The sequence below is a fragment of the Petromyzon marinus genome, chromosome 29 (assembly GCF_048934315.1).
Source record: "Petromyzon marinus isolate PM22_M1 ecotype Great Lakes invasive population chromosome 29, UKy_Petmar_22M1.pri1.0, whole genome shotgun sequence".
NCBI lineage: Eukaryota > Metazoa > Chordata > Hyperoartia > Petromyzontiformes > Petromyzontidae > Petromyzon > Petromyzon marinus.
Genome location: NC_133695.1, coordinates 12787911 through 12801076, shown reverse-complemented (window position 1 = coordinate 12801076; position 13166 = coordinate 12787911). Strand labels below are relative to the sequence as shown.

Genomic DNA, 13166 nt, shown 5'->3' with positions numbered 1-13166 from the left:
TGATGCCCATTAATTTGTGGATATTGAGCAGGCAGCCCTCACCTGTGCCAGGTGTGGTATTCTTGGCTTGAGGAGCTGCTCCTTCTCCTGGAGTCTTGCACCACAGAGGAGCTCTCGTTGCAGACGTGGGATCGGTAGGGGCTGGGCAGGCAGACCAACAATAACCGGACAACACGATTACAAAGGGTGCATTTCAATATAGAATCACATAATACTGTATTGATTTCTAATGACGTTTGAATTATTTTCATATAGTAATAATATTATATGCGCAAAAGACCAAAATATGAGAACAAAAAAATAAAGCGTGTTTAGCAAGTGGCATAACTGTGTTACCTCTATTTTTGAGCCTTGTTTCAAGTTCAGCCATGACCAATTCTCGCATGTCAACGGTATCTTCAGATTCCTGAAGAGCGAGAGCGCCCTGACCTTGATGTTCCTCTTCCTTCTCACAGCCACGCGACTCTTCGCTGCCCTCCCTTTGTGCCAACCCTGGCGTGGCCTCTTTTCGCACTTCCACCACAGCATCATTCTGTTCGCAAGATTCCGCATGCACGTCACCGTCTGCATCCTCGGCTTGTTGTTGTGGAGCACATTCATTCATGCGATTTGTTAATTCTAAGTCACATGGCTGCAGGACCTCATCCATAAGTTTGATGCTATTATCTTCTTGCTCCAACTTGTCTGGTTCCATGCCCCCTGCATCCTGCTCCAAGCATTTGGCTTGCTCCACTTGGTCTGGATCACAGCAGTCCTCTTGCTCTGCACTGTGATTGGACCTCTTGCGTATTGGTTCCTTAACCTCCACCGCTGCTGCATCGTTGTCAGAGTCTTCCTTCTCCTCCGCTGGAAGAGACTTTACAAAACAAACACAGCCATCGTGTCCAAATGCTGCCTCAGTTTTGGAGCATGCAATGAAAGCGTAAAAGCCTCAGAAAATTCTAAGAGTCTGCCTCCAAAAATAATAAAACATTTGTAGTAGATTCGTGCTATTGTTATTTTTTAAATGTACTTACTATATCAAGGTACAGTGAATGTGACACATACCATTACCTGATATTTTAGTTGTCTGTGTAAAGAAATTAATCATTATTACTCGATACGTTTGGCGTGTGCAGACAATAACACGGTGACGTGTCTTTCTCCAAATCAACAATTTGGTTTCCATGAAATCAATGGGAGATATTGCCAAGTGTCTTGATTTTTGTTTAGTTCTTAAACAAAAGTCTTATAAGGTGTGGCCATCTAATCAGCAGATAACTGGAGTACGCTATTGTGCTGGATTACTGGTGCATACCTTGGATTTTTCCACAAACAACCCAACACAAATTGGATTACCTTTTGCAGTAAGCTTGTGTGTATGCAGGCCTGGGTTTGCTGTGCGACATTTAAGATTCACACACGCCCATTTGAGAACCTCTATCTACTTTCTACTCGAGCTCTTCCCCACTAACACATCACATTTAGCTGCATGTCATTCATAGAGGTGACACACATGACATAACACTCAGGATACAGTGCATAAGCATTCTGTTGTGTTCATAAACTGTGAAATATATATGCACAAGGACTAGCTCATCTGCCAAACATCGTACTCAACAAAATCATTTCCAAGTGACTCCAGCACCTCACGGTGGGGTTCTTTAGGGTGTAGCCACATGTACCACGTGACCAGAAGCAAGTGGCCTATCATACAAAGATCCCCCGTATAGCCTGAAGAAGAGTTTTGGGGAAAATCCTGTTAGCCATGTTGGATAGAGCCTTTTCCAAAATTAAGATTAACAATAATATTTTCCATTATATATATCATTTTTTTAAAGTGACAAAAACAAATAATTGATAAAACACGTAAGCCAGCTACACACGAAAACCAGATGCCCATCGTAACAAGGCCATTAAACCAGAAAGTCCAGGAGATGAGCAATAAACAGTAATAAACCAGTTAAGGGAAGGGTCGCCCCCTCCTCCCCTCCAGAATTGTAAAACACAGACACACGAACGCACACACACACAGACCACGCCCCCCCCCCTTCACTGCGCAGAGTGTAATTATTTTTTAATATAACGGCTTTCAAAAAGTTCAGTCAAAGCAGTCAAGACAGATCAGCGATTCAAGACGTCGACAAGACACTAGCAGTCGCAGCTAACGGCTGGCTCCAAGGAGCACGAGCCTCGCTGAGTAGCGAGGATCGCTGAGTCACGATGTATCAATGAAAGTGAGTCCAGGGCAGGGAACAAAGTATCACTCAAAACTTTATTCCTACATCAAGTGTCAGCCATCCAGCAGCGGAAAAGCAGAGCGTTCTGCGCCGACAAACAAAAGAGTCAACGAACCAGCGGCCAAGCGTTGTGCCGACTCAGCTCATCCAGCAGTGAAGAAAGCCTGCTGCTGCCAACGAACAGAAAGAGCGTGCAGCAGCAACGTGGCACAATCAGCAGCGGAAAAAGCTTGGCCAGCGCCGCCGAGCAAGCACGTGCAGCAGCCATCCAGCAGCGGAAAAGCTTGGCCAGCCGCCAACAACTTCAGCAAACCAGCGACCAAGCGCGTGCGACTTGAGTCATCCAGCAGTGGAGAGAACTGCTGTCAGTGAACCAGCACGGGCGCGTTCGCGCATCTTCAAGGAGAGGCAGCGCGCGCTACTTCGCGCTACGGTGCGACACCAGCGCTGAAAGCGTTCGGGCAGCACCAGGAGATGACGGCGAGCGTCGTGCCGACTCTTCCAGCCAGCAGTGGACCGAAACTGTGGGAGCCCATTCGTATGCCCCCCTCCCCCACACTCTCACCCTCACCGCTCCGCAGGGAAGCAAACATTTTTGATACAAGGGATGCCCAACCTTGGCGTCTGCTTTACGCAAAGAATTGAACCACTGATAAAGAAGACACACGATACGCATATCGGGATAATCAAGAAGGGTTGCCACTCCAAGGTGATGCATTAAAAATCAATTCATAAGGAAAAATACTGCTGTCAGTGAGTTGCATAATAATCAATCGTCCTACTGTTAACAACGTGACAATAATCTGCATTAAGGGTCGCATATGATCAATGACCGAATGCCGTGTGGTGTAACAATTTAAATACGAATTACATATTATAAGGTTAAGGTTTTGATAGAATAGTTTGCATGTTTAATCTCTCTCTCAACAACCGATCAATTGCGTTACGCGTCGGGAATTAACCACAGGTGCCGTTATCGAAGTGAAACAACGCAATCGTGATGTGTACCATGTTAATGCTGTGGTGAAATTCCGAGGTTGAGAGTTCTCATATTATCCAAAAATTAAAGTTTAGCTAGAAAATAAAATTGATTAAAGTAGAAGAGTTCTGTGTGATTCTTTCCGTGATTCTTTCCGTGATTCTGCATAGAATTGTTCTGCGAATGAGATCTGAACCTTGAGTGGACCTATCATAAGCACACTAATCCATAATCTATCCCATAATCAATAAACATTAAATCGAAGATAATCGCATCCTTATTTATAATACGGAATTAAATAAGAAGTCGAGTTGACTCTCTCATTCACGCTCACAATACCTGCACAACTGCATACAATTAATTGCGTTGTTCCAATTAATAACCAACCTTCGTCACCGAGACTGGACCTAATTATCATAACGACCTGCATTATCATAACCACACCCACCCGCAGAAATTAATACAGTTATCTCTCTGATTAGCATAATTTATGTGCATAATTACACAAATTTACATACTTTCGGATACATTATGCAAATTTCAGTTAACTTTTCATTATTTTCATCAAATTTTCATATCATACATATACAACAGCAAGCACCTATGAAGGCCGGTACGGTGCACGAAGGGGTGGGTGGCCAGCCCTATGCCCGGCCATCTTTGTATCACCAGTAACGATGATACATCTAACCAGGTTCTCGTTTGAGGCTGCGTCGACCTAGGGGAGGCCCAGCACCGGTTCAGATCGTTGTCGCCGAAGTTTGCCGTGAGCAAGAATCGAACTCTGGCGACTGGGTTCGCAGCGCGCTAACCACTGTTCTACCATTCCCCACACGCCTAAAGAATGTAAATAGTTTCGATTTAAAGCTTTCGTGACTGCAAGGATTCATCTTCTTGGTTCTTTCAGTAAAGTCACGTAGAATGAGAATAAAACAATAAAACAAAATAAGCCAATAAAATTCTCACGTTTCGGCCACAACACAAGTAGCCTTCTTCAAGTGAAGGAACAGAACTGTCGGGATGACAGCGCTTCAATGAACGCTGCTAAGATTTGCAGCGTCTTTTAAGCTAGGTGGGAGAAGTAAAGCGCCTTAACAAAGGAGTTTACATATCAAACAGGAGAATTAGCATTGAAATAGCTGTGATAAAGTGTTGGATCAGCAAGGTGTTAAAGTCAGAGATTAGCATGTAACTGGGAGATTAGCATGAGTTAATGTGAGGGATTAGCATGTGACTGGTCACGGAAATAGCTATGAAGCGCTCAGCTGATGGGGGAGTTTAAAGAGTGTATATGCATATTATATATATATAATATGCATATATTATCATAGTATGTTTTTGTTTGCATTTGACTGCAGGTATTGTGGTAAATGCAGACATGAATCCTTGTAAAAAGGTTTCAGTTTTGTTGCCAGAAAAAAGGGGAAAAACCCTATTATAACATTGATGTAGTTTATATTTTAGTTTTTTATTAGTTTACTATATGGTATTCATTATATAGTTTAGTGTATACCCAGTTACTTTATGTTTATAGCTCAACTTATTGAAGAATATATTGAGTACATTTATTATATTGATGTAGTTTATACTAAGTTTTTTTTCACATCGGTTTATTGTATAATAGTTGGGTAGTTGCAGTCCTTTAGCATCCATATACTAAATGCTTCTGTTGATATGTAAACTTTGACTTTAACATAGCTATTTCTGTGACCAGTCACATGCTAATCCCTCACATTAACATCATGCTAATCTCTCAGTTACATGCTAATTTCTGACTTTATCACCCTGCTGATCCAACATTTTAACACAGCTATTTCAATGCTAAATTCTCCTGTTTGATATGTAAACTCCTTTGTCAAGGCGCTTTACCTCTCCCACCTAGCCTAAAAGACGCTGCGAATCTTAGCAGCGTTCATTGAAGCGCTGTCGTCCCGACAGTTCTGTTCCTTCACCTGAAGAAGGCTACTTGTACTCTTTGGTTTTATTCGGTAAAGTCACGTAGGTAAAAAAACAAATTAAAATAAACTAAAAAAAAACAATTCAAACAACGTTTCGGAGGCAACACAAGCTTCCGTCTTCAGGTGGAAACAGTCACAGCAAAAATCGCTGCACCAAGTGGCGAGGCTCTGAGAACCTCGGGCTTAAATACAGGTTAAGGGAGGGGGGGGACCTTGGTGGGGTGAGGGGCTGAGTTAATCCGTCTTTTGTTGTGTAGAGGGTGCGGGGGATGGGTCACTGTGTGCAATAGAAACGAAACAATAGAAAAAATTAAAGATCGGCAAGAATGTGCTGTAAGGTGTGGAGTAGAAAACAGGGGAAATAGAAAAGCTTAAATGCAGGTTAAGGGGGGGGGGGGTGGGAGGAGCCATGTAGGGGGACCTTGGTGGGGTGCGGGGCTGAGTTAATCCGTCTTTTGTTGTGTAGAGGGTGCGGGGGATGGGTCACTGTGTGTGTGTAATAGAAAAATTAAAGATCGGCAAGAATGTGCTGTAAGGGGGGAGTAGAAAAAAGGGAAATAGAAAGTTCGGAAGGAATATGCTTGGTATACCACTACTTGAAATTGCTGTTAGAAATTAGTTGACGTTTGGTATGATTTAAAACGTCTTTCCAGTGGTTGCTTAATTTGAAACCATCCTCTCGGTTGAAGTTATGCCTGTGTTTGTATATCTGAATGGCTTCGTGAACAAATCTCTGGTGATAACCTATAGGTTTACAGAGAACCTTGGAATCGGAGAAGACAATCTCATGATCACCCATAGCGTTGTAACAATGATCAGCCACAGCAGATGAATTCGTTCTGCCGTGTTTCAGATCTGATTTGTGCTCGCGAATTCGGTCAGAGATATGTCGTTTCGTCTCCCCGATATAGCAATCACAGCAGGTACAACTCAATTTGTAAACTCCGGGGTACTGTAAGTCAGGGATAACATCCTTTATGGATGGGATCAGATCACAAATTTTGTGTACTGTATTGAACCGGACTTGGATCTTGTGTTTGTTCAGAATTTTGGAAATCTTTTTAGTAACGCCTGCTATGTATGGTAGTGTGATGGTTTTGATCGGAGTATCAAGTGGTTGCTTCTGTATGGTAGGAGAAACAGCTTGGCGGATGGTACGGTCAGAGTATCCGTTCCTCTTGAGGGCCAGCCGTACCAATTTTAATTCACTGGTCAAGTGGTGTTGGTCCGAGATGCAATGAGCCCTATGGTATAACGTTTTGATGAGAGAATTCTTTTGAGCCGGGTGGTGGTGGGAATCCGGTTTCAAGTAGGAATCTGTGTGGATGGGCTTTCTGTAAACAGAATGTCCCAACGAGCCATCAGACCTCCTCTCAAACAGAACATCCAAGAATGGCAGTTTGCCATCTTTCTCTACTTCCATGGTGAACTTGATGGAAGGGTGTCTGGAATTGATGTGGTCCAGGAAAAGGTTCAAAGCTGGGAGGCCATGTGGCCAAATGACGAAAGTGTCATCCACATATCTCTTCCACAGGGAAGGACTGAGGGTGGATGTCTGGATGGCGTCCGATTCAAATTTCTCCATGAAAATATTGGCTATCACTGGTGACAAGGGGGAACCCATGGGAGTACCCTCATTTTGCTTGTAAAAGGTACCATTCCAAGTAAAGTAGGTGTTGGTGTGGCAGTGCCTAACCAGCATAGGTACCTCGGGGCAGCTCAAACGCTCTGGCGTTTGAGCTGCCGTTTTGTATTTACAAGAGGTGGTCCTTTTTTGAGCTGCCGTTTTGTATTTACAAGAGGTGGTCCTTTTTTGAGCTGCCATTGGTGTATGTGTAAGATGTGCGTGTTTGAGCTGCCGCTCTCGCTCTAGCCCCTCCCCCCCCCCAACCGTATTTCCTATTTAAGCTTCTGTTCATCCCTCCGGCCCCCCCCTCTCTCTCTCTCTGCCTCCCTGTCCGTCTTTCCTCCCTCCTTACCTCTTGGTGGACTTGTATATGTATTTCTACTGACCGTGTACCTCGTATTTTTCATTCTATCTATGCTGGTATGGGCAATCCAAAGGTTGAACACGAAATTTAACACTCTTCTGAAATTCGTCGTCCGCCAGGAAGTGTCTAACTGTGTTGTTGGCCTGACTGGATGTGCTTCACGTAATGTTTTTTTCAGGTTTGTTGAATTCTCATCTCTCATCTTTTTGTTGTATTTACCTCCGTGATTTGTTCTTGACACCTGATGAAGATCGCTTGTGTTGTGATCGAAACGTCATAATTGTTTTGTTTTAATATAATTTTATTGTATTTCTACATACGTGACTTTACCGAAAAAAAGAATGAGTAGGATGTTTCAAATTAAGCAACCACTGGAAAGACGTTTTAAATCATACCAAACGTCAACTAATTTCTAACAGCAATTTCAAGTAGTGATATACCAAGCATATTCCTTCCGAACTTTCTATTTCCCTTTTTTCTACTCCCCCCTTACAGCACTTTCTTGCCGATCTTTAATTTTTCTATTTTTCCCGTTTCTATTGCACACACACACAGTGATCCATCCCCCGCACCCTCTACACAACAAAAGACGAATTAACTCAGTCCCTCAACCCACCAAGGTCCCCCTACATGGCTCCTCCCCCGCCCAAACTGTATTCAAGCCCGAGGTTCCCAGAGCCTCGCCACTTGGTGCAGCGATTTTTGCTGTGACTGTTTCCACCTGAAGACAAAAGCTTGTGTTGCCTCCGAAACGTCGTGTTTTAATTGTTTCTTTTAATTTACTTTAATTTGTTTTTTACCTACGTGACTTTACCGAATAAAACCAAAGAGTATGAATTCTTGCAGTCACGAAAGCTTCAAATCAAGGCTACTTGTGTTGTGGCCGAACCGTCGTGAGAATTTTATTGTCTTATTTTGTTTTATTGTTTTATTCTCATTCTACGTGACTTTACCGAAAGAACCAAGAAAATATAAATAGTTATATATTTAGTCATGAATGCTATATATTGTCATGATATATGTATTTACATATAATAACATTTGTACCATATTTACTCTTTATTTAGAATTTTGGACTTCACGTCTTTAAAGTGCAATAAGCCACGTGCTTAGTCACATGGTTCGTGTGGCTCTCTAGGCCAAACGCTAATTAATCACCGTGTGGCTCGCTAAGCCACAAAACATTTCATCTAAAGTAGGCACAGTACTGGAGTTTGTCAGACTATAATTAGGGCAATAAGAAACTTACATTTGCGAAATACTCTTCCAGTTCTTTCACGAGCTTCTCGGCCTAGAAAACAGAGAAAATACAAATTGTTGCATTCAATATAACCAAACACACCCTGCTCACGTTCACATTTACAATGCCTGGGAGGGCAAAAACAACAATTAGTTTATTCATGTGGTCCACATTAACATAAGCTAAATTTAAGACGCAGGCTTTTCGCGACCAATATTATTCATAATAAAGGTTTTTGGGCTAGATCGCATTATTTATAAATGTGTCATAACCCTCCACCACCCGACACGGCCAATCAGCAAAAAAGTGTCACGTTGACAAATAGTTCACTACTTTAGCCCACCGGTGTGTTGAAGCCGCTCCGTCGGGGCCGTGCCCACCGCCGTGACGCCACCACCGGGGAGCGACGACGCTGCGCGCCCCTCGCCGCCCCCCACATGAACGTACGCATACCCCACATACAGCCCGGGGGGAGGTCACCTGGCCGGCGGGTTTTCGTCCAGAAGCCCCAAATGGGATCAAGCTTCATGGTTTCCTACGGCCGGGGAATTGGGCGACCTACCCCCGAGGCTGACGGGCACCGCGGCGTCGTGACCTGGGATTGTAATTGCATGGTCACGGCAGGGGCTGTTGAGCCACCGCTGATATAAACGCGCACACGCAACACGAGTCAGTGGGCTGGTAGCGGGAAGAGCAGAAAGCGGACGTCGAGGGGACCACTGCGGTGACGTCACCAGAGCTAGGATCCGACTATCAAAAGAGCGGGAAAATCCCGGTCGCGGGAAGAGCAGAAAGCGGACGTCGAGGGGACCACTGCGGTGACTAGGATCCGACTATCAAAAGAGCGGGAAAATCCAGACCCCTGATTGGACGGGAGGCCAGGGGGGCGGGGCAGCGCGGTGCCCTTTGATGTGAGCGAGGACGATAAAAGAGGGTGAACCAGGGAGTGACGGGAGCGTTCTACAAGGCATCGAGATCAGCGGGGTGTTGGAGCCAGCCGTTCGAGTCGTCCGTGTGACGAGGTTCAACGCAGCCAGGCCCAATCCTCCACGGAGACAACGTACAGTATCGCCCTTCCACAGCTCCCGGCGCATCAGAGTGGGAGTAAGCGTAAGTAAGGGAGAGGTGAGTTTGGGCTAATTAACCAGAGGGTAGAAAGTGGAGCGACAGGCAGGACAAAGAGAGTCCCGGATCCCCGAGGAATAGGCTACCGTCTGCTGACCCACACAAACATGCGTAGTTTAGCGGGTTATCCGTGGGGAATAAAATCGCCAGTAGAGAATAAACTGTGTCGTGTGGTCTTTGTGAGTGTGAAGAGGAGGGTGGAGTGCCTTGTGTTCGCGTGCATGCGTGGCTGCTTACAGCGAAGAGGAGGGTGGAGTGCCTTGTGTGCGCGTGCACGTGCGGTTGTTCACACGGCCTTTAAATCGGCTCAGGTGTCCCCTCCAATCGACGGCGAGCGCGCGGTGGACACCCCTGCCCTCTAACCCAGAGTCCCTCGCGTGCGATTGGTGTACGGAGCCGGGCAGGTAGCGACGTCGGGTTTGTTAGTGCACGGGCACGTAGGGCATGTGTGCGAACGGATCCCGGGGGGCTAAGCGCCAACCGGGACCATGCCTCACACAGCAGCAGCGAAGGTAGGAGAGGCAGGGGGTAGCAACCTTCCCCCGAGCGTAGAAGAGGAGAGCCTCGGATCGCAAGGGAGTGGGGATTCGGGGAGCAGCGGTCCCAACAAGTGAATCCACAACATTTAAAGTTTGAGTACGACGTTTCGCTGGTATTTAAGTCCAGCATCATCGGGCAATTCGCCAGAAGGATAAAGCCCTCACTTACTCCCGGTCTTAAATAGAGCAGCAGGGTGACAGCTACAGGCTTAGTGCGGCTTGGAAGCGTATTATTAAATAATACATATTACAATTCCTTATAGGGGAAACACATACTAATTAACGGATTACTAACGTAGCATATAATCACAATAACACACATTACAACTAATTACTAATCTACAACTCATTACTAATCATAACCATTGACTGATTACCAATCGATTACAATACCCCCTCCCCACTCCGCCTTAAATCACTGCACCGCGATCTAACCCAAAAACCTTTATTATGAATAAGCTAAATTAATATAAGCTCAATTAACATAAGCTAAATTAACATAAGTACATTCAATTAGTGCTAAGGAAGTTCAACATACAAATTCGCCATTTGAAATGTATAGGGACAAAAAAATGCTAAGCAATGCTCCAGCATAGGAATGAATACCAGTGGACAACTTAAAAGGCAATGAATGCATTAAATAAATAACAACTGACACTAGCAGGACCTATAATGTCTTAATAGAAATAGATATAATCGGTAACATTTCGTGCAATTACTCTTCTTCACAGATCATATATTTAACTTTGAGGCAATGTTTTTTAATTGTGCACCACATCCGAACAAATAGTTAAGGAATGTAAACAAAAATAACACATTGTATAACGTTTGATTTGAAACCAACACAAAGTTATGAACAATGATATGCATGTATGTTGAACCTCTTTCGCACCGTACGTAGCTCATCGTGCTAATCGGGAGTTACGAGGTTAGGACAACAAACTAAACACCAAAAACTGTTAAAGAAATTAGTTTACTATTTAGATTTTAAAGTGCATATCTAGAGTGGAATCATAATGTTAAGCAATCATTTTGAAAAGGCAAAATGTAACATTTTAAACAAATTTTCTTCGAATATATGTAGGATCCATATGAAATCATTCCTTTCTCCAATTTACCCACCGTGTGCCCGCGTCCACGGGCCAGCGAACGCATGTCTCGTGCTGCGCTAGTTCGCTCTCCATGCGCTCTCCCTGAGCCCCATTGAGCGGATTCTATTCTTGTGTACGGCAGGCAATGTGTGTCCGGAGGCAGTGGCTGCCAATGTCGAAGTTTACTAGCCACGAGGCCTCCAGGAGAGTTCGTGTAGTATTTGTTGTTCGTCCTCCGTTGAAGGAGCGTAGAGACCACAAGTGGTTCAATGTGGGTGCAGTTTGGGTTGCAATGGTACGACTGTGGCTTGTGTTCTTAAATGCCCCAATTAATACTAAAACTATATTTTTTTACCAGATAAGGCCCACTAAGCTACATAGACTATTTTTCAACAGCGAGCTGGCCACAAATGATAACCAAATAAAGTGGCTATACGTGTGGAAATTTACAGCAGCCAAATGCTCTAAACTCCGAGGACCCAGAGACACATTCAAGCGACCACTAGAAGCAGACACGCAAACGCCAAATATACAGGCATCAACGGATGGGATCGACCCCACGACCTCCTGTATACAGGGCGAGGGAGTTAACATCTGGCCACCGTGGCGCAACTTTTAATGTTAGGAGATGGTGGGCATCGTTGTGTTGATGTTGCGATGCGGTCGATGGTTAGAGCGGTGCACGACGGCTGTGGTAGTGGTCGGGAGTTAACCAAAACGCCAGATGCGCTCCACGGTAACACAAATCGGGATGTTGACTAAAATAATGAAAGGGAACATGGACTATCAATCAACTATAACAATCATCCTGTTTCCCCATTACAGTAGCGTACATTCAGTAGCTGCGGCTAAGAACGTTACAAAAACGAGTACAAACACACGATTAATACTTGCGGTGCAAAGTACACGTTAAACAAATCACCCACACACAAGGTGTGCACAAGGGCCATTTCCTGCAAACGTCGCCCATTATTTTCTTTCAAGGCCAGTTGGTATTGACGAATGCGTCGAGTTTGCTGTTGTTTTCACTCTGCTTTTGAGAAAGCAGCGGCGGCACCGTCTGCCCCAGCAGCAACACGCGGGGCTGCCGCGCCGTGTTTATAACGCAGCCTTCGCGGCACCCCCCGTTTACCTGCTCGAGAGCACCGCGCTAAGAAGTCACCCGAGTGCGAGAGGGGCGCTTCGTGTGCGATCGTGCAACAGCGAGCTGCGTGCTGCGTCCAAGCCGCGCCGTACGCGCGAGAGACACGGCCGCCCCGGTCCGCGCTTCCCGCCCGCCTCTACCACGCCCTGCTCGTCATGTGCAGCGCGCGTGGTGCGTGCCGTGCATCCATCCCACCGTCCCCACCTTCTTGTTGGCCTTGATGCCGCAGCGCTTGGCGAGTTTCTGCAGCTCTGCGTACTTGAGGTCGCTGCGCAGCGCGGCGCGGCACGGCCAAGGCGCCTCCATCGCTCCCCCTTCACAACCGTCGTGGCGGCTCCCGCGCTTACAATCAAACCGACCAATCAGCGGCCGCCGCCGCCGTTGCGACACTTCCGTTTCCTCCCGAACCCGTTGGGAAGTGCGTCACTTCCGGCGACGAAGGCGGTGGGGAGCGGGAAGAGGGGGGGGTGCGAGGGGCGGGACGACGTAGGCTGTGGGTGGAAAGGGGGCGGGGGGAGAGGGGTGACGGGGGGGGCGAGGGGCGGGACGACGAAGGCTGTGGGTGGAGAGGGGGCGGGGGGAGCGGGGTGACGGGGGGGTGGGTGCGAGGGGCGGGACGACGAAGGCTGTGGGTGGAGAGGGGGCGGGGGGAGCGGGGGGGATCGATGGGCCTCACAACGGCCACCGCCCCACTCGCCACTCGGTGACGTCACCACGGCGCTCGTGCCAGGCTAGGTACACATTCATAATAGAGGGTTTTTTTGGGGTTAGATCGCGTAAATATAAATGTGTCGTTAAAGCCGCCACCGCCCGACACGTAAACAAAACGTGCCAATTAGTTACTAGTTCAGCACACCGGTGTTGGAGAGTAAAACCCACA

At 46.2% G+C, this 13166-nt stretch overlaps 1 protein-coding gene across 1 annotated transcript in view; it reads right to left on the bottom strand.

Annotated features, from left to right (window-relative positions):
* NUSAP1 (nucleolar and spindle associated protein 1) overlaps positions 1–12712 on the bottom strand; it is a 28557-nt gene extending 15845 nt beyond the window's left edge. The window contains exons 1-4 of the mRNA XM_032962554.2: positions 12491–12712; positions 8397–8438; positions 337–856; positions 43–141 (exon numbers count right to left, since the gene is read on the bottom strand). Coding sequence (XP_032818445.1) covers positions 43–141; positions 337–856; positions 8397–8438; positions 12491–12592 — 763 coding nt within the window. The 5' untranslated portion in view covers positions 12593–12712. The remainder of the gene's footprint in view (positions 1–42; positions 142–336; positions 857–8396; positions 8439–12490) is intronic.
* Between the last annotated feature and the right edge of the window lie 454 nt (positions 12713–13166).